This window comes from Mus caroli, chromosome 13 (genome assembly GCF_900094665.2).
Source record: "Mus caroli chromosome 13, CAROLI_EIJ_v1.1, whole genome shotgun sequence".
NCBI lineage: Eukaryota > Metazoa > Chordata > Mammalia > Rodentia > Muridae > Mus > Mus caroli.
In genome coordinates this window covers 44,573,452-44,595,872 of record NC_034582.1, presented here as the reverse complement: position 1 = coordinate 44,595,872, position 22,421 = coordinate 44,573,452, and the positions used below count along the sequence as shown (strand labels likewise).

Below are 22,421 nucleotides of genomic sequence, written 5' to 3'. Positions count from 1 at the left end.
GAGGACAGAAGCTGAGAGTCAGTGTGAGGAGCAGCAGAGATATGGCCTGGCAGGCACGTCCTATGATTTTAAAAACATAAGGATCTCTGTGGCCCTTACTATGGCATGCCTCCAGAAGTTTCAAGACACTGAAGACCATCTAATGGGCTGGTACCAATAAAATTTTATTGCAACATCAAGTTGTTTCCCAAAGAAAGGGTTTGCTGAAACCCAAACTAGGCAGCAGTCCCATCCTCCCATGGCCAGGACACCTGCAAAGTTTCCCACTGTCACCTGGGTGTACCAACAACCCTGACCAGCTCTGAAGCATTCCTTCCCATGATTTGTTGTAGAAAATCTAAGTTTATCCAGGCAAGGATACATCCCCAATCCTGTGCTTGGTACAGAGTGGGAAACAGGCAGCTGGTCAGAACTTTGTGAGTACTCCTTGCTAAGACTGTTTGAAAACTAGGCTACAAGGCTAATTCCCAAGGCTGGGTGTGAGGATGTCCAGCCCTGTGCTGAGAGAACATGAGTACCAAGCCAAGGTTATCCACGACCAGCCTACTAATGAAAAGGATGAGAACTTAGAGGATCAGCCCGAACGAATTAGTGCCTACTCCTCTTCAGTTTTCCTCACACTTGGTCAGGTTCTATGGAACCCACAAGGTTCCTGCTCTACAGTCACCCAGAAGGGCAGCTTGGCTCCCTGCCAATGCCTACTGATCTTTTCTTCACCAACAAAGGAAAGCCCCAACTACTCACCACTATCCAGAGAGTAATGTGGACTTCTCACTGTGAGAGCTACTCATCTGTGCAAGCAGTACAGACTGACCCTTCAAACAGAACACACGGAGGGCCTGAGAAGAGGTGTAACCAGAACTGAACTCAAGCCCTCTCCCCTGACACACACTATCCACGGGGGCCTGGGTCCCTGGAGAAGGCCTACGCTAACAAGTCAGGGAAGAGTCCTCCAGGCTGGGCTATCCCACAGAATTCTTACTAAACCAGTTTGATCATATGATGCAGCAGGCACAATGCTTGACAACCCAGAGGAGCCGGCCTCTACAATCTAATGAGACAAGGCTTGTTCCAGGAAGCAGACTCCACAACAAAGCCATGATCCTCCAACCCTTTGTCTGGGCTGATCCAGCACCGCCTACCCACAGACTGTAGGTTCCACACTTGTCCCAAAAGGGCCACCACGCCTGCATCGGGCTAGGCTTGGAATCCCAGGAATCCCTAAACTGGACCAGCTGCCCATCCTGGCACGCCTGCTGGGCAGGGCCCCTTCTACCACCTGCTGAAATGGGGGTGCTGTTTGGTTCTTGGTGAGGGCTACAAAAGCAAAGAAGGTATGCCTCTCATCTGCCCCCACCCCACTCGGAACGAATGGGGACACAAGGGCAGTCCCACCACAGCACCCGTCGATTTAGGCTTGTTAAACATGCCTACAGGCTGGCACATGCATTCTATCAACCTTTACTAAAGGCATTTACCATGCCTGGCCTCTCATGGGTACCAACGGTGAAACCTGTACAGTGTCGGGATCCCTAGGGCACAGCTAGTCAAAGACACTGACAGACTGAAGGATTCATCATCCACTCACATATACAAGCCAGTGGGCTACTACAAAGAGGAATCCAATGTCTTAAACACCTGGAGAAGAGCTGAGGTGGACAGGAAAAAAACCACATGGGCCTGAGAAGTGCCATTAGGATTGGCCTGTGAGCCTTGCTCCATCCTGTGCGGCTCTATGTGGCTGCTCAGAGTCATGAATTACCAGGATTCCACAGGACACCAAATGGCATCAAATCTTATTAAATTCAAGATGGTGCTCTGGATATTAAGCTGACAGAAATGCAAGCTCAACACCGTTCATTTAGAGCTAAAGAACTTACAGCATTAAAAGATTAAATCTATAATCAACAGTTGATTAAACCTCTGTTGACTGGAAGAGGCTAGTATACACCATGTAAAATTGTCAAGTAGATAGATGGACCATCATGGACCTCTCCAGCAGGACAGACAAAATCTTCTTCCCAAACAGCCGTTTGTAAGGAAAAGTATCTGAAAGAGTGATAAATGGTGTAAGAGTGATCTGAAATAGGAAGACACTGCTAGCACGTTTGTGTGCTGCAGAACAAAATACAGTTTTCATGTTTTTTATAAATCTAAAACGTCTGAAAAATGAATGCACCAGAAAACTGACTACATCAGCATGTGCCCAAACATACAAAAATTGAAAAATAATCTCTTAATTAGTCTGTACTAGAAAAGGCATACAGGACCAAACAACAGGAAACAGTAAATAAAAAATAGAAACATCTTATCAACACTCAGAATGGCTGGCTGTCCAGCAGGACTGTGCAGGGGAAGGGCTGCCACTAAAAATAAACACTAATGATAAAAAGAGCTGCTCCCTGACTCTGAACAAAGTAGCAAGCCAAAGCCTCACCCGGCAGAGATGGACACAGAAAACAAAACACAAAGCAACCATGTTAGCTTAGTGTTAAAGACTACTTAGTCTGACAAATGTGCAACCCAAACTCAGGAGCTGATCACTGACTGGTCAGTGACAACTGCAGCCACTTGAGAGTTGAGTTCCCACATACATGGCTCCACCTCCCTTCCTTAGGTAAGCCACACAGCAGGACTTGGGCCCAGGAGTCGGACTCCCTGGGCTCCACTCAAATGGGCACTGACAGGATTGTAGCAGATCTTCCCTTCCAAATAGCAGGTGCTCAGTAACCAATCCCACGCTGATCACAGAAGTCACAACTCAGCAAACCCAATGCACAGAGTCTGCTTTATGAACTATTCAGTCCCAGAAGAACATGCCCTGAACTCAAATGTGGGATAAGCAGAGTGTGAATTCAGTGTGTGCTAAGAAACAAGACAGGCCAAGAAGCTACACGTCAGAAGGTGGAGTATTGACTGCCATGCATAAACTAATTACCTAAAGGAATTGAAAAAGGGATTACCCCGAATGAATTAAAAGATAAATAAATTTTTAAAAATCGTCAAAGTAGATTGTACAGTTAGGAATACATAATTTTAAAAATTACACGTATAACCTTTACCTCAAAGTACACACTCCACAGATGCCAGTTTGAGTCAAAATGACCCTTATTCAGTAAAAATTATAAACACGGTAACAAGGAAGGCCAAGGATTAGTAAAGGAAGGTTATCTCGCAATATCATGCAGAGTTCTTCTCATATAGGCACCACAGGTACAGCGCCTTGGATCCTTTGATGATTTCTTAAGACTGTGAAGAAATTTATCTAGAAAATTCTGCAACCAAAATCTCCCTGTCCATTAATTATTTTTTATTTGTTTTTGTTTTATGGAGTCAGGGTGTCCTGTATCCCAGACTGGCTTTGCAGGACTCTGGATTTCCTGATCCTCCTGTTTCCACCTCCTGGCTCCTGGGTGCTACACACTGATCCTGATTGATGTGGAACTGAAGATGGAACTAGGGTTTTGTGCACTAGAGAAGCATTCTACCAACTGGGCTACAACCTCAGGAGCCACACGGGCCACACATTGTAAAGATATGGCCCATCTATAAACACCCATCTTTTGGATTCAGTGAGACTGAACCCAATGATTTTTTTGGGTGCATTTACAGTTAGTTGTATGACAACTATCATTAACTTTACACTAACACCCCTCTTCAGGAAAAAACACTGTTCCCATCAGCTATAACTCTCCAGCTCCACTTTCCCAGAGTCAGACAATCAAAAAAATCTATTTTCTGTTCCTATAAATTTGTCTGTTTCTGGACATTTCATGTAATTCATACACTATTTGTCTTAGTGGTTTTTTTTCACCCTGTACAACATTTTTTTTCTGGTCTATGCATCTTATAAGCTTTAATCAGTCCTCTATTTTTTAAAAAAAGTTTTAAAGATTTATTTAGTTTATGTATATGAATACAGTGTAGCTACCTTCAGATGCACCAGAAGAGGGCATCAGATTACATTAAGGATGGTTGTGAGCCACCATGTGGTTGCTGGGAATTGAACTCTGGACCTCAGGAAGAGCAGTCAGTGCTCTTACCCACTGAGCCATCTCTCCAGCCTTCAGTCCTCTATTTCTAAGGCTGTATATTAGTCTATGGCACAGTCAGACCACATGTTTATCCACTGATCATGTGATGAACATATGTGTTATTTTTCCTTTGAGGCTATTAAGAATAACAGTACTAGCTGGGCAGTGGTGGCACCCGGCTTCAGGTGGATCTCTGAATTTGAGGCCAGCCTGGTCTACAAACCAGGACAGCCAGGGCTACAGAGAGAGACCCTGTCTTAAAAAACAAAGAAAAAAAAAAAAACAGTATTGTGATCCTGCATTTAAATACTGTGATCCTCCATTTAAAAGTCTTGGAAGAATTTTTGGTTTTGTTAGTTTAAGGTCTTTGCTTTTCAATATTTTGAGCCAGGGTCTATGTAGCCTGAACTCACTACACAGCCCAGGCTGGTTTTGAATTTGTAACTCTGCTGCCACTGTCTCTTTAGTGCAGGAATCACAGGCATGTGTCACCATCCCAGGCCTTCGCCTATCCATTTTTGTGTGGATGTATATTTTTAAGTCTCTTGGGTATCTGTCATGGTTTGTGATCTGCCCCCATAGGGTCATGTGTTTCAGTGAGATGTCCCTAGCTATCTGATGCTGTCTGGGGAGGCTGTGGAACTGCTAGAAGGTGGCACTAACTGAAAGAAGATCACTGTGGGCTAGGGCTTGGTTATTATTCAACTGCTTTAGGTCAGAGATTGCTCTGCTTCTCCTCAGTCTTCTACACCGTACCCAGCTGAGCTCCAAGCCCCTGCCACCAAGGTGAAGCCACAGCTGCCAGCCCTTCCTGCCATGATGGACTGTAGTTCCTGGACCATGAGCCGAAAAAATAAATCCCCCTCCCCTAAACTGTTCAGTCCCACATGCCACCAGGGAAAGGGAGAAAAGGAACTAACACATGCCTGGAAAGGGGCTGCTAGGTCATACTGCAGTCCCAGGGCAGCTGGGTTACCCACTGTACAGTCTACCTGCAGAGAAGCACTTCTAGTCTGTCCACAGATACGTTGCATTTATTGTCCAGCTATGGCAACTACCGCACCGCCGTGGTGAGTATGTGGTCTCTTCATTTTATTGTTAGTAAGAATAGTGTCTACCAATGTGCAGGGCCCCTAAGGTACCTTACTGCACTCAACCCTACCTCAAGGTTCTCAGAACTCATGTTCGGGAGGAAGACACCCAGGTTCCCAGAGGTCAAGGCTGTGGCAGGGCAGAGGCACAACTAGATCAGAGCTGTCCCTCCCCCAACTGCTGTCTCCTTCTGTCTCCCTGTGTCAGAGCTGCTGCCTGGTGGGAGAGGATGCACACCTTGCTTCTTAAGAACAGAGGTCTAACAGCTCCTTACAGTCTTCAGTGGTCAGAACCATGAGAACCATACGTGGAGAAGGCTCACAGCCCTGCAAAGGGCGACTGTACCAACCAGAATGGCTGTATTTAAAGCCAACAGGAATGAGGAGAGGTGCTCTGCACATTGCTGTGCTGTCTGGTGGGCTTCCCACCACTGCCCAGCTATTCCACACAGAAGAAATGGGCATCTGCCATCCACCTAAGCATTCTAAAGCCCCATGATGAAAGTGTCCTAAGTGTGCTCTATTTGGTATCAGACACTGAGTGAGGAAGGGATGCTACACCCACAGGCAATCACCAAGCAACAAGGAGTGGGAACCTCAGGCACCACAATGAGGATCAACTTTACAAAGTAATGCAGTGAACACGCCCGAATCAGGCAATATGTGGCTCCATGGGAAACAGCACAACTGAGCAGAACAGCTGCCCATGGTGTCGACAACTCATGAAGACCCAGCAAGCAACCCCGGAGGCTGACCACACATGCCTTCTTACTTTCTCACTGGCTGCACTCACTGTGATGAATCACAGAGCCATACAATTGCAATCTGGGTACTTTCTGTAACTCTTACAAGGCATTGAAAGCTCACTTTAACTTTAAAAACTAATACAAGGGCTAGGAGTGAAGAGATGCCTTGGGGTTAAAAACCCTGGCTGCTCTTGAGGAGGACTGGGTTCAGTTCCCAGCACCCACGTGACAACTAAAAACCACCTGTGACTGTAGTTACAGAGGATCTGGTATTCTCTTCTGGTCTCAGCAGGCACTGCACACACGTGTACATACCTACACATATATACAAAAGTAAAAATAAATTCTTAAAAAGTCTTTTCAAACTATCACGGATAAAGCTTTAAGGTAAACAGAAAGTCAACTATGTTTCAATAAAGATAACCTGAGCCAGTGAGATGCTCAGTGAGTAAGGGCACCAGCCACCAAACCTGATGGCCTGAGTTTGATCATGACTGAAGAGCACAGAGTCCCAACTTGTCCTCCAGCCTCCATACATGTGCACATACTTGTGTGTGTTCCTGTGAGCATCCATACATATATACATACATGTAAAGAGAATTTTAAGAACAACTCAACAACAGGGACAAGATATCTAAGGTGTTGCTAGAACACACACCTGGCACACTAGAGCATAGAGCTGTGGCCATTCTGACTCCTGGATATAAAAACAAAGGGAGCCAACACATACATGCATCTGATTGTCTGCTCACTATGGAATTACACTTCAAAGGTTAATAAAATGCCAAGCCAAATGTACCTAAAGTCTGAATCCACTCCATGGAGTTCAGTTACCAGTGATTACTGAAACAATGGCACCACAGACAAGATGAAAGACCTCATTTCCATAAATGTACTTTCAACAAAAATCTGATATAAGAACACAGACCTAGCTAGGCAAAGTGGTGCAGGGCTTTAATCCCAGCACTTGGGAAGCAGAGACAGGTAGATCTCTTGAGAGCCTGGAGCCAATCTGGTGGATATAAAAGTTCTAGGCCAGCCATAGCGAACAGTGAGACTATCCTAAAAACAGCACAGAATCAGGCATGGTGGTGCACACCTATAATCCTAGCACTTGGAAGGCAGGGCAGAAGGGTTTCTAGTTCAAGGCCACCCAATGAAGGACCCTCATCTCAAAAAGAACAGACTAGACAGGTAATGGTACCCCCCCAAAAAAAAAGATGGAGTGCAGGTTTACAGTATATAACGTACACTAACACACACCATAGACAGATGCACAGACAGCTCAGAGTATCAGCAGAAAGAATCTCAGGGAGAACCCCATGTAGAACCAGATGGGGGCATGGACTCAAATATAGAGCTACTGACTATTCCATCTGGTAATGACCTGGATCCAAGACAGGAAGGCCTGAGCCTGTGGGAATGTCCAAGGCAGCAAGAGACACGGGCGGACACAACAGCACGGTGGGAGGCGGGGCTCTCTAGACACATCAGGAACAGACTCTCAGGCGTCTTGATTGGATTTGTTATGTTGGAGGTGTTCCCTCCCAACCTCCAGTCACATCCATGCCACCAGTCTTGGACTGCTATATATGAAGACAACTCAGGCTATAAGCACAGGCTTGTTCCAGCTCTGATGAAGGCTCAGAAGACAATGACAACAGCTGTTAAAAGGTAAGCAAGAATGGTCCCAAAGAAGAAAATTGATGATTTCCAGGGTCACTTGCCTTCAGTTTACCCTGACAGAAGCTTGCTAGCTTCTCACAGGAATATTATTTCCTTCTGGAACTAAGAAAACAACGCTGAGAACACGTGTCTCCAAACAAGTTTCCCCAAGAGAGTCTGACAGAAAGAGCAAAAAGTCTGAGCCTCATGAGCCAGAAGCCACAGAGGCTACCCGACGCTTGCTTGTTTCACAGAATCATCTGGGGAATAGGAAACATCCACTCCCAGAGAAGGCACACCTGCTCTATGGCGTGGTGAGGCCTGGATCCTGGGAAGCTTGGACTTAGCAGCATGAAGTCCTATTTCAGATGAAGCAAAGCACGTCGTCCCAAGTCTCACCCTACTTTCCACAGAAAATCAGTTCCCTCTTGACACCTAGCCCTGCTTCCTTAGACACAGGGTAAGCGGCAACAAAGCAGGAAGTGAAGGCACCTCCTCACTGGCAGCCTGTCCATGCAGTGTGGAGGGGAAAGGAGCTATAGTATCCCCCTAAGGAAGATGGGCACATGCAAACATCACCGAGAAGCCTCGTGCCTGGTCCACACGGGCTGCTGCTCACTCCCAACTTGCAGCACCAAGAGGGCTGAGAGGAACCACACTTTGAGTGGTCCTCTAGTCACTGCAGCAGAGCAGAAGGTACTAGGTGTGGACCTTCATGAGAGTAAGCTGTAGTTACTGTGTGTACCAGAGAACTAGGGTGGAGAGATGGCTTCATGAATGTACCGCTCTCACAAGGAACCTGGGTTCTGTGCCTAGCACCCATTTGAAGCAGCTCACAGCTGTATTTAACTCCAGCTCTAGAGGATCCAACACCCTCTTTTGGCCTCCATGGGTACCTACGGTTACATGCACATAGCCAAGCACAGCGCGCGCGCGCATACACACATACACACACACACACACACACACACACAAAAGCACTCGCACATTTTTTTTTTTAAATAGTGTTTCTCTGTGTAGCCCTGGCAGTCCGGGAATAGATCTGCCTGCCTCTGCCTCCAGAGTGTTGGAATTAAAGGCATACGCCACCATTGCCCAGCTAGATACACATAATTTTAAAATAAAATATTTTTAAATGTTTATTTATTGGATGTATATGGGTGCTTTGTCTATATGTATGTCTGTGTATCACATGTGTACCTGGTGACCTCAGAGGCCAGAAAAGGGTATCAGATCCCCTGGAACTAAAGTTACAAACTGCTGGGAGTTTCTATGTAGATGAATTAGAACTGGAAATGCAACCACTGCTCTTAACCACTATCTCTTCAGTACCAACAAAATAAACCTTCATAGACTGAAACTATAGCAGCCCTCTATAGAAGAGACATCCTTTGGGGTCAAAAGAAGCCCTAAAAATACAGCCTGGTTTAAAACAGAACTCAGTGTTTGGAGAGATGGCTCAGAGGTTGAGAGCATGGATGGCTCTTCTAGAGGTCTTGAGTTCAATTCCCAGCAACCACATGGTGGCTCATAACCATGCCTCTACTGGGCTGCAGGCATACATGCAGGCAGAATGCTGTATACATAATAAAATAGAGCTTAAAAAAAAAAAAAAGCAAAAACACAAAAACAGAACTCAGTTCTCCCCTCACAGTGATTCACACTAATCCCGACAGTGAGCAGCAGACTCTCCTTGCAGCCTCTAAGGAAGGCCCACCAGGCTCCCATACGAAGAAAGAGCTTTCTGGACGGCTGGAAAGAGCCCTGTGTCTTCCCACTGCAGGAAGCAAGGCAGGAGCATCCCAACCATATATGGTGAGGTAGGGCAATCTGCCTGGTGTACTCCAATGGCAAGTAAGCTGTGCCTCCTCAGCAGGGGCAGAAATGAGGGGGATGCCTGTGTGTAACAGGCAGAAGAAACTCAGAAAGGATACAGATAACGAATTCAAGATAGACTCGAGGACACAGCTTTGTGACAGATGGAGATGGCAAGTCTGAGATACAGAATGGGACTGGGTGGGCTGGCCTTGGGAGAGGGGCATCTCCTCCCTCCTACCCCCACCACTGACTGACGAGTCGCTCCCAGACTAGCCCTCTCCCAGGTCTCCCTCATTTCTACCAGGCACATCCCAGGCTCATGCATACTACAAAGAGGAATACAAAGGTATCCTGGATAGCCCCTGGTATCCATGGGCCAATCATATCAGTGGATAATGTTGGCAAGCTTCAGACACAGGGAATGCGTCTCCACTTAGATCCCTAGGATTATTTCAGAAGCATCAATAACACTAATGAGGATTTAATCACCCTGGGTGTGGTCTGAGCTTTGGAATATTTAAAAGTCCGACATGATCTTGTATGTAGGCAGATCTGGGTACACAGACCTGCCGACTCCCTTAAAGGGTCCCCAAAGAAATCATGGGAGACCCTACCCCACACCAACTCCAGCCACCTTAGCTGTTCACACCCATTCTTGCTGAGTGAGAAGATTCTAAGGAGGGCTTCCAATGGACGTCCATTGTTTAAAGGACACTTCCTGCTTAGGCACAGGCAATGCAAGCCCCCAGAGACAGCAAGAGAAGAAAGGGCTTTTATCTGGTGCCTTATACAAAAGGACCTTTACCTCTGCATCTCATAGGTAGGCAAACTAGGGCTCAGAAAGGCCAAGCAGTTCAACTCAGGGCATCATCAGGATTTTTATTTTTTTAATTATCAAAATCCATCTCTGTCTTTGCAGAAAAGCCCTTGAGAGAAAGAGTAAGTTTCCAGGAAGTCATCAGGAGCCATGTGGGCACAATGACCACCTACCTCTGTCCAACCCCACAGCCCAGCTATCACATGGCAGGTGTTCAGGAGGCCACCAAACCCAGGCCTCTCCACAGACACATCATCAGCAAGGAGCTGAGGCAGCTACCACATAGCTTCTTTCCCTACGGAGCCCTGTGCTTACAGCTGTGATGATCATTAAGGACAGAGGCCCTGGAGGCACCCCCAAACAGCACAGGGCCACAGTGGTTGTCACTGGTCCTTGTCTTTGCTGGTGCCCCTACACTCCCCATGAGGCCTGTGTCAATCCACATGGGCCATTCCATTGCCAACTGAGAACCCCAGCTGCTCTGGGCAGCGTCCAAATGTTAAGCTGCTTTTAGAAAACTGGGGATTCGTCCCTGGGCAGGAGGGATTTAGCCAGAATTGGGCACCATTTAGAGAAGATTACACCCTAATTGCCCTGGTGTCAGCAGGCAAGCTCCTGCCAGCTGAGCCCTGGGACTGGGAGAGGTCTCTGGAGACCCTGGCTTCCCTTTCCAAGGACACAGAGCCCAGCACTGGGGCCTGGGGACCAGTCATCATCTTCCACAGCAGCTGGCTCAACACAGGACTTCCATTTAGCAGTCTGTGGTCAGGACGGTAGGAGGGGCCTAGACACCCCATGGGCAGCATCCAGCTCACATCTGTTCTGGGTCAGAGGAAGACAACTCGACAGGCATCAGAGCAGCCTGAAGCAGCCTGGCTACAGACCACAGGTGCATGTAGCAGCAGCCCACTTTTCCTACTGCCTCTAGCTCTCAACACACTCTTTCACCTCACTAGCCTGCTCAAGCAAGAGAAATCAGTAAGGCTCATGGCCAGAAAATGACAGAAGAACCTCAAGTACAGGACATTTCTACTCAGACCTCAGGACCAATAACAAGAAAAGAGCCCAAGAGAGATGAGAGACCACTACAGGCTGCCAAGATTCATGGGCTCCGTTTTTCTAGCTCTGACGGTTCTGGAAGATGGTTGAGCCTGTGGACATCACTGCAGCCCTGTCTCAGGATGCAGCGGTGACACATACCCTGGTGCACATCCAACCCTGGCCCTCTAGGGGCAAGTCCCTACCACAAGGAACTTGCGTACCTTGAAGTGATATCATTAGACTCAGACTAAAGGATTCTGGGACTACGTTTCCTAAAAGTTAGAGGAACAACAGATGTCTGACCTCCAGCCTTGTACTGTCTCATGCTTTGGCCTTGTCAAGTCACCTGGGGAGACTTCCATTCGTTCTCATGCTGTCACACATTCTATAATCCTGGATATCCTCTTTTAGACACTACCATGGACTATGTCATAGTCTGCTTTAGGTTGACTAGTTTGTCCTCACAATATAGCAGTTCTGGGAGGTAGGTCTAACAGGAGACAAACATGACAGGAAGAGAGCCTTCATGCATGATGAGTGCCTTCTTGTGCAGCAGCTCTCAGCAGAAGGCCAGCAAGTACAGGTGTTGTGATCTTAGACTTTCCAGCCTCCAGAACCGTATGCTCAGAAAGCCCTCTCCTTCTGATGTTGTTTTAGTAACAGGAAGAGGACTACGATGTGGTCCGACTATAACAGCAAGAACAGCCGCAGCCATCGATGTTCTGTTCTAGTAACAGGAATGGGACTCAGATGTGGTCCCACAGCCACAATGCAAATCACAGCTGGTATCTGGAGAAAGCAATCCCTACAACCCTCACCAAGACCTTACAGAACGGGATTATATGCGGGGTCCTTAAAGGAAGGGTGCAGGCAACCTCAAGTCACCAAAGATGACTTCTTGGAGGGGTTGGGGAAAGGCAATCCCCTGAGTCTCACTCACCCTTGGGATTTCTGGGAGTAGGGCGGTCTTTCAGACTTATTCTTACAGGTAGGGAGAAAGACAACCCATGGTGAAGACTGGGGCATGGCCACAGAATGAGGAGAAAGATGGACTGAATCATAACATAAAAATAAACAAAGAAGGGCTGGGATGACAGCCCTCAGCCATCAGATCTGATGCGTTTCATCCTTAGAACCCACAGTGGAAAGAAGACTGACTCCCATAAGGTGTCCTCTGGCCTCCAAGCTCACGGGCATGGGGAGGGGCGTACAAAATTATAAAGTTAAAAACACATAGAGAGGAGATGGGTCAGTGGGTAAGAGCTTACCATGCGAGCTTAAAATTCAAATCCACAAGGACTCACATAAAAAGCCAGGTATGACAATACACTCCTGTAACGCCAGTGACATAGAGGCAAAGTAAGGCAAAGGTAGAAAGGCCACTGGGGCATGCTGCCACCAGCCAAGCTCCAGTTTCACTAAGAGACCCTGTCTTAAAGGAGTGAGGTGAAGTCAGAACACCCAATGTCCCCCTCAGGCCTCTGCACAAGTGCAGGGTTGCATGCACCACCACATATATATATGCGCCCTTCCTCTCTCCCTTTCCTCTCTCTCACACATATATAAATTAATTTAAAAAGATAGAAGCCCAATAAAGTGGCCAACACCGTTAGAACAGCATTGTACTAGCAAAAGAAAAATCACAATGCTCAATTGAACAAAACAGGGGTCCCAGAAAGAGAGCCACACCAAATGATGTCTGACAGGGGAGCAAAGGCAACTAGCCACGCCAAACCAACTGGACACCCACACACAAAAAATAATTAAACAGAGTCTTAAACTCTTCACACAAGTTAATTCACAGTAGAGCAGAGGCTCACACGAAAGTGCAGGACTGTGAAGGTAGCTAACATTAAAATAACAAAAAAATCTACGTGACCCTGGGTCTGGTTATGAAGCTCGCAACACCAAAAACACGACCCACAGAAGCAAGAGTGGCATGACTTCGAACACCTGTCTGTCAAAGACACCACTAAGATACTGAAAAGACTAGTACGATCTAGGACTTAGACCCAGACAGCCAAGTGCTTGCTGTGGCCACACATATACTAAAAACAGCACTTACAACTGAATAATATGAAAGCAAGCAACTGGATTGAAGATGTCCAAAAAGATCAGGGAAGGTATCAAATCATACTAATCGCAAAGGGGCAAAAGGAAAATGCCCTGGGTTCCAACCTGAGCATGGCAAAGTAGTAATGACAGACTGAAAAGGTGAAAAGATGCCCAGGGCCAGGCATCCTCAGGATCTGCAAACTACACAGTGGCTACTGCATCCCACTGTGCACACACTAAAATGGCCAACGTCCAGCAATAGCAGGGAAAGCTAGCAAGAATGAATGGGGTAAGCGGGAGCACTCGCTCACTACTGAGGGGAATCAACAGCCCGCTTGGAAGGCAGGTCCACTTCTAAACATAGAGAAATGGAAGATTGGAAAACTTACGTCTACAGTAGACTTATTCATAATCAGAAAAGGTGAAGCGACCAGAACTCCCTTCAATGGGTGAAGAGTTGGTGAGAAGAGATAAAGACGAAGGTAAGCATTCATGGCTCCAGTCACATGGCATTCTCATAAAAATAAAATTAGAGAGATAGTAAAAAGATCAGTGACTGGCAGAGGCCTGGTGGGGTGAGAGGAAGTAGGTGAAATGCAAGCGAGTCTTCTTCAAATTAGAAGGATACTATGCACTTGTTAAGGCCAGACAACACACACACAAAGCAATCAAAGATCTTAAGATACATAAATGTTTTTAAAATCTGTATTGGGGACCCTAGGATAGAATGCATAATGTGGTCAAACAATTTAAATTATAAATGAAGGGTGCAGAAATATTACAGTGGGATAAGTAACTGTGGGGTAAAGTGAAATATGTAAAACGAAAGGCAAAAAGCTGGTGAAGTAGCCTCCTGGGGCACACATGAGCTTTTTGGACACCTGCACATGTGAACTAGGACCAGCGAATGTCAGTGTGACAGATGGTGGGTGCCAAATGTCTCACTGCTGGGGTAGGAGGCTCCAGATGAGCAGGTGGTGAGAAGGAAGCATGTGATGATAGTGAAGTAACTGAATTCCTGGTTGCAGATACGTGTGTACATGACTTAGCAGACACTACTCGCTCTGTGGCTGAAAGAGCCTAGCATTAGCCATTCCTTGGTGCAATGAGCAACTCGATCTTTGTTACTAATACCTCGCTCATCTAAAGCAACTAGGGCTTCTTGGAAGAGATAGTTGGCTCCAGAACAAAATATAGAACGTCTTGTAGTGTCAGAAAGCTTAAAAAGGTATTTAACAAGGGGCTGGGGAGATGGCTCAATCAGTAAAGTTCTTGCTGCTCAAGTGAGTTCAGATCAAAGGCACCTATGTACAGGCATCTACAACCCCAGCACCACAGAGGCAAGACAGGAGAATGGTGGGGACAGGTCTTGCAGGCCAGCCAGTCTAACCAAATCACTGAAAAATCCCTGTCCTGAAAAACATGGTGGGGAGCAATTGAAGAAGACACCCAACTTTATGTCTCGCCTCTATACATATGTGCACTGGATACTACCCACCCCCGATACACGGGGGGGGGGTGAGGGAGAGGGGGGAAGAGAGAGAAAGAGAGAGCTTAATAAGCAAACAGAAAAATCACAACAATAGAGCTATGTCGGGATCATAAGAGCCAAAGCTAGAAAAAGTTGTAGCAGCCAAATTAAGTATCATTACAACCCAGTGAATAAAGTCAAGTTTCAATGTGTCTCTTCTGATAAAACTGTAAAGAAGAAGTGAGAGCAAAGGACAAGACTGTGTGAGACACCCAAACACTTCGCTGAGTTCCTCCCAGGGAGCAGTGAGTGAAACAGGGAAAGAAACAACGCTAATGTGGAGAAATCTGTGGAGACTGAGGAGAGTCCCTGTCTCAAACCTTCACACTTTTGCTCATGTTCCCTGGCTTGGAAAGGTGCACAGTATCATGCCATACCTTTCAGTGCCATACACAACTGTTTCACCACCTTGGGAACCAATCTCTTACACTGCACACCCTGCCTCTCGCCACGAGTCTCAGTAAACTAAAGCCATGGTGAAGCACAGACCCTGGAGTGTGAGAACACAGGACTATGACTGTCCTCTTCTGAACCTGTCATTCAAACCCAGTAAAAAATACCAAATACCCACTAGTGATGTCTACCAAACACCTGACCTATCTTCCTTTAAACTGTCCAAGTTGCCAAAAATAAGGAATGTCTGAGAAACTGTCAGAGCTCAAACACCTGAGAAGACATGGTGACCAAGTGTAAGGTGATATCATAGATGAGAGCCTGGGTTAGAAGCAGGACACCAGGAAAAAGCAAAGACCACCTAGAGGAAGTGCAGGCTTTATGACAACTCCCTGGTACTGACTGGTTCATGGACTGTAACAAATGTATCACACTAAGATACTGCTTGAATGAGATGGGCCAGGGTGCACGTCTACACCAAATCTCTGCACTGTGAAATTTTATAAATCTAGAATGGACCTAAGTGATCTGCTTTTAAAATAATGATAAAAAGGCAGCACAGTTTGACAGTCAGTGGCTAAAAACACAGAAATCCTGGCGCATGACACTTGGCTTTAACAAGGTGCTGAGGGGCTGGTGTGGATGTAGTGTCCTAGGCTGGCAGCTCTGGGGCTTCTGTGAGGTGGTAAGAGGCAGATTCTTCACTTGGTATAGGAAATGTCCAATCAGACATGCAACTGTGTTCTCTGTGTTCTATCGTGGCTCGGGCCAGCTGTGCCCAGGGCTCTGTGTTCACTAGTGTTGTTTGAGCCAGGGTCTCATGTCCTTTAGATTGACCCTGACCGTGAGGCTGAAGATAATCTTGACTTTCTGATCCTCCTGCCTCCACTTCACAAGAGCTGGGATGACAGGTATGCATCTTCTCAGCCTGTCTTTGTGGCACCAAGGATCCGTGCAAGCTCGCAAAGCACTCTACTGAGCGACATCTCCAACCCCTTTGGTGTTTTTTTATGAATGAAATGACACACAGGCAACGTAAGATTCCCAATATTTTCATCATTCCTCACTGTCTTAGTCAGGGTTTCTATTCCTGCACAAACATCATGACCAAGAAGCAGTTGGGGAGGAAAGGGTTTATTCAGCTTACATTTTCACATTGCTGTTCATCACTGAAAGAAGTCAGGACTGGAACTCAAGCAGGTCAGAAAGCAGGAGCTGATGCAGAGGCCATGGAGGGCTGTTCTTTACTGGCTTGCTTCCCCTGGCTTGCTCAGCCTGCTCTCTTATAGAACCAAGATTACCAGCCCAGAGGTGGTCCCACCCACAAGGGGCCTTTCCCCCTTGATTACTAATTGAGAAAATGCCTTACAGTTGGATCTCATAGAGGCATCTCCTCAACTGAAGCTCCTTTCTCTGTGATAACTCCAGCTGTGTCAAGTTGGCACAAAACTAGCCAGTACACTCACATATCAATCACTTTCACACAAATAACTCTAGAAATCTCACTTGAGGCAAGCTGGGAAAACCGAATGCTACTCAGACAAACAGATACCATTAAGGAATTGTTAGGTTTCAGGCTTGAAAACTCAATAGCTCTTGTTGTGTGGGAAAATACGCCTTGTTTTCTCAACAAAACTACTGCTACAGAAGTAACAATGCCAGATGAACTGAGGCACAGAAGCAAGACCAGCCACAGCTAGCAGGTGCAGGCAGGACTATGGCTTGGGTCCACTGAACCCTTCTCTCTACTTCCACTTTGCTTAAAACTACAGCTCTTCAGGTTGATGTGGTGGCAGACGCCTTTGATCCCCAAAACTAAAACCAAAACCAAACCAAACCAAAACACAAAACCCTGCACTTCATCACTTTTTGAAAACTGTGGCAGCCGCACACAGCTTCCCTGTGGTGGTGTCTGTATCTGACGCATACTGTTGGGAAAAGGAACCCACGAGGAGAAACACACAGTGTCCCCACTTCTCCTCACGGCACAGCTTCTTTCTACAGCAGACACTGGGAGCTCGGCTCTGTGTTCGGAAGCTCCTAGACTATACAATTTTAAACAGGGAAGGGGCTCCCACTCTGCTCTCCTCAACGCCATCATCCACCTGCACAGGTGGCCACCGGCTTTAGGGAAGTTGAGGGGGACTGGCCCTCAGCCTCTATCTACCTCTCTCCACCTCCAGGCTTGGTCTGGAGGGGAAAGAGAACGGTCACACTACTCTTTTCTGCTTCACTTTGAATGCTGAACCAGAGGGACCTGGAGCCCAACCCTCACCTATGTGAGCTTACATTGTCATGAGTCACACACTGTCATTACAACATGGCTGGTAAAGAAATCGTTCTTTACCACCATGTGCAGAACCTGTCATCCCGTCCACATATGAAAAAGAGGCCTGACTAGAGGGGCTGCTGCCTCAACTGACAAGAACAAATCTGTTCTCTACTCGCAAATAAAGACCTGGGTCCCTTAGTAGACCCAGCAGCAGAGTTCCCACATGAACCTGAGCTAGGGCTCTTGCTGACGGTGGCTGCTCAGACCTAAGGGAAGGACAATGACCATCCAAGTAGTCTTAGTGTGCCAGACTGTTGTGACAGGCACCATTATTAAGCCACCAAGGCCTAGACAAAAGAGTGGTTCATTGAAGGCCACACAATTCCTAAGAGCCCAGACAGGGTCCCAAAACACTCCTCTAGCATCACAGAACTGGGCACTGCATACAGTCAGCCTCCTCTCTTGCTCAGGCAAAGCCTGACTTCCCTGAGGCCTGCTGGCTCCCCTGAGAGTGATAAGCTCCCAGCACTGGGCTTGGGCCTCCCCCTGGCTCCACCTGCTAAGCCTCAAAGTATGCTTGGCATCTCTGAAGACAGGCTCGCTCCATCACAGCTGTGCCAGTCCTGTCCAGTGGAAGGTGGCCAAGACCACACCTCCGTGTGCTAGCAGGGCTGGCCTGGAGCAGCCATTCACATGCCTGGGACAGATTCTCTGCCAGATATAAGCATCTGATCCCCATGCCCCTCAGAGCACCGCCAGGGTCTGATGTGGCAGGTGAACACGTTATGAAAAGTAGAAGAGGACTATCAGATTCCTTCATGACCCACTGTCCACCATTTGACCGTTAGAAAGGCAGGCACGGAAGAAGGAAGGTCACCCAACAGAAGGCGAACCACAGGCCACTGTCCAGATGCCTACAGCTGCCTCACAACTGCCTCAAGGATCTGCAAGACCCCCAAGTGGACCACCTTCATACAAACAGTCCATTACTGATACCCCACATGATCCCACAAAACACACTGTGGCTCCCATGTCTTCCCCCACCCCACCCCCAAGATCTATCTGCTCAGAAATGGATAAAAGGACAGTGTGAGGATGTCAGAGGATCAGGGGAACCCCTTATTCACTTAAAATTAGACCAGGACTCTCCCCTCTCTGGAAGCAAACACTCCAGGAAGCTGGGCCTCATGTTGGTAGGGCACCAATCTGTGTACCTAGAAGTGCACCCTCTGCTAACCCCTTAACACTCCTGCCTCAAGTGGCGCAAGGGTTGGAGACAGCAGCTCAGGCAAGCCCAGAGTCAAAGGGCCTGCCAGAAAGTATCTAAGCTTGAGAGGTGAGTGGGACTTCCAGGAAGAAGGGAGACACAGAGTGGCCCCAGAAACTGGCAAGGCATGACACACAGGGCAGCCCTCAGAGGTGGCAGGAGCAGATAGTCAAGCAAAGACAAACAGGCATAGGGAGGTGCTACAAGCAGGACAGTGAGGAGCTCGAGGCCTGGATGACGTGGAGCTAGGCTGACAAAGCATTTACTAGGTGCCAGGGTCTGCGCCCAGCCTGATGCTGGATTCCACCCACATGGGCATGGTGATGCACTCAGCTCAGCGCCACCAGAAGTGACAGGGGACAGCAATGAGGGTGTGTCCAGGCCTGTTCACGGACCAAGCCCAGGTGGAGGGAAACTGCTTCTGGGAATCTCTCATGACAGAGATGGGGAAGCTGAACTCAGCCCATTCTCCTACGGTATCTGCCCTGCTCTGCCAGCCCAACACGCCTATATACCCAAAGCCGCAGTGAAGGACACAGCAAGCTGTTTCATGACCACTCAGAACCATGAACAGGCTGGCAAAAGTCCAGCTAATTCTCTTCCCCACCATTCTGGATAAGGAGAAAAGGCACAGAATGACTTGGGACAGATGTGGCCCTGGCTGAGTCAGACACAAAATATCAGCAAAACAGGCCATGGGACATCCTCTCCACTTGTAGTGTCAGTCAACACCAAGGCCATGGTTGTCAGCAAGACACAGCCATTCACCCAGAAGTAAAGACAGCGGGGTCAACACTGAGTCCTCTCCTTAGATCTGGTCATAAACCCTTTCACCCAGGTCAGACAGCTTCCTCACCTCAAAGACTTGCATAATTAAATGCGGGCAAGAGTACCAGCAACTCAGCTACAGTGTAACTTAACTTGTTAGTAACTAAATCTACTACATTTAAAGGAACAAACAACTTAAGACAGTTCACCTTTCTAGGGGAGAAAACTTCCCACAGGAGCCTGCTCTGGCATGGGTGTGAAGAACAGACACAATGCTGACAAGAGACAAATTGGCACAAACTTTTGGCAGCCCTCTCTGAAGCTGATGCATTCCTCTCTGGATTCTACTAGAAACTTCTGGAAGAAATCTTATCCCACCTCACAAAGAGGAGAGGAGCAGTCTGCCCAAGCCTATATAGCCAGTGTGTGTGTGGATGGCATTAGGCTAAGCAGATACCTAAAGAGCAACCAAGAGACTAGATCACGTGTCCTGAGAGGTTTCCCTCCAGATAACGACAAGGCTATATGTAAACCATTGTTCTGCACTGTGCCATAAAATCATTCCGCCCATAATAATAATCCCATGAGGCTGACCAATAGAAGTCACCAAAGTTGGGACCGGCTAGATCACCAACAGCCTGTTTTCACTGCACATGGTACTGAAGGAAACCTGTTAATTCAGAAGAGGACAGTGAGCTTCCCAGGAGAGGTTCACAGGCATTCCATAGGAAGTGGGAAGGCGACCCGTCTGTATGTGCAAAGGGAGTGGCACTATAATTAACAGTTGCTACCTGCCTGGAGGACCAAGGAGGGGGGAATGGGAGCCCAGAAGACTAGATTTGGGAAGAGGACACACCCACTCCATATTTTCACAGTCCTGACCTTCATCTATCACAGCACTTTACCTGCCCCTCCCCCTCCAGGGGGTTGCCTGCCCCCCCCCTCCAGGGGTCCCACTCTTTGGTCAACCCTCTGCCAAATGCAGCCAGGCTTGGGAAAGTTACTGATGTCCTCTGTCAGGCAACAGATTTGAGAATCTGTGTGAAGACTCAATTCCTCCCCACCCAAAGAAGCAGCCACTTCTGGGACTCACCCAGCCCTGCTCTACCCAGACTTTAGGGACTCATTCCCCTAGAAAGTCAGAGAGGCTCTCAAGAGTCCAGGCATCTATCCAAAGCTGACTGGGAGCAGAAGTATCAAAAGATGAGCCTGTGATTAATACTCAAGAGCAGAACTGAGTCTCACAGGGAAGGGAAACTGTTGAGATAATCCAACAAGCTACCTGTGTGGCCCCATGCCAGGCCTTTCCAAATATAGAATACTAAAAGCAATACTTCTGGATTGGCAAAGCTGTATTCCTACTTTGCAGAGCTGGAAGCTAAGGTTTGAGGAGAGCTTACCCATGGCTCACCCAAGGCTCACCCATCAAAAGCAATAAGAAGGGGTTGGTCCAAACTCAAGTGTGTCCTTCTCCCATAAAGCATTTCCCCCAGTCTCCAGAACAAGGCTGGGGAGTCAAGAAGGATGGGAGAGTTACTAATACTTAAATCATCCCAGAAAGCTTACCCAGGTCCCTCCTACTGTCCCTCCCCAAGCTCTTGGCCAGCCGGGGCGTCTAACCTCTCTTCCTACAGTGGGATAACACAAAGTACCATGTTTCCAACAGAAGAACACAGACTCCACGGAGACAGGCAGGGCCTAGGAGGCAGAGCAAGACAGGAAGCGATCGATGGAAGCCATGCATCCCAGTAGTGGGAGCACCATTAATGAGATAGGGAAAAAGCAGCTGGTTGAGCGATGGATATCGGGAAAGCTGGCCTGTCAAGGGCCATAGGCAACCAGAAGCTGCGACTCACTCAGCCCTGTATCCATCCCTTCCCAGCCTCAGGCTGTCACGAAACCTGATGAATAGCACAGAAAGCAGCTGCTCCAAAAGAAGTGATTTGCTTGAAGGTGACAAACTGTGGTCAACCAACCCCAGGTCCAGCCTTTCCCTGGGGTCACTTGCACGGACAGCCTCAGTTGTAAGGGCATCATCTGCTCCCCACCAACCACACAGACACACCCTAGGCAGCAATAACCATAGCAGGACATCAGCCCTCAACGAAAAGGCCAACAAGGCCTGCAAAGAAAACTAGCGGGTGAGTGGGGCTGCAGGGAGTCTGGACCCCAGCAACCGGGCACAGGGCCGAGCACGGTCCCTTCGTCACTGCCCTGGACCGCAACTCTAGGTCTCCTGCCCCACCCCTGGTACCTCCCACCACTGGGCAGGGTGACCTTAGCGCCCGAGGCAGGGGTCGCAGCCGGCCACTCACCTCTTTGAGCTGCTCCATCTCGCTGCGGATAGCCTCATAGTCCACCTCGAGCTCCTCGAACTGCAGCTTGAGCTGGTGCTTCTCCTCCAGCACCGCCAGTCCATACTCGGCCGCCTGGATCTTCTCACGCGTGGTCTCGGCCAGCTCGTGGGACAGCCGCTTCACCTCGGCGCGCAGCCACTCCGGCTGCGCCTCCATCACCAGACGCGCATACTCCTCCTCCTCCGACGGCGCGGACATGGTGGCCGCGCGCCGAGGCCGGCTCCCACCTTGGCTCCTACAAGCCGGGCCCTCTTAGCCGCCGCTGCCGCCGCCCAGCCCCGACGGCCGCCCGCGCCGCCGCACTGCTCCTCCCTGACGCGCGCGGAACACTGGGGGCTGCAGTCCCACTGAGCATGGACTACACAACCCGCAGTCCCTTGCGCCCACCTGGTCCGCGGTTGTGATTGGTCTAAATCTCAAGGGGGCAGGCGCCTAACATGACGCAAAGCTACGTCTCCCTTAGCATTGTGGGAGATGTAGTCCTATTTTACGCTCATTGCTTTGCCCGTTGTGCGCTGTGCCCGCCTGGCTCCAATCGTTGATTGGCCGGAGCTTCTGACGTGACA

At 48.3% G+C, this 22,421-nt stretch overlaps 1 protein-coding gene across 2 annotated transcripts in view; it reads right to left on the bottom strand.

The window, feature by feature from the left end:
* Positions 1–22,170, bottom strand: part of Bicd2 (BICD cargo adaptor 2) — a 45,236-nt gene extending 23,066 nt beyond the window's left edge. For both annotated transcript variants that reach the window (XM_021180117.2, XM_021180118.2), the window contains exon 1: positions 21,814–22,170. In XM_021180117.2, coding sequence (XP_021035776.1) covers positions 21,814–22,053 — 240 coding nt within the window. In that variant the 5' untranslated portion in view covers positions 22,054–22,170. The remainder of the gene's footprint in view (positions 1–21,813) is intronic.
* Between the last annotated feature and the right edge of the window lie 251 nt (positions 22,171–22,421).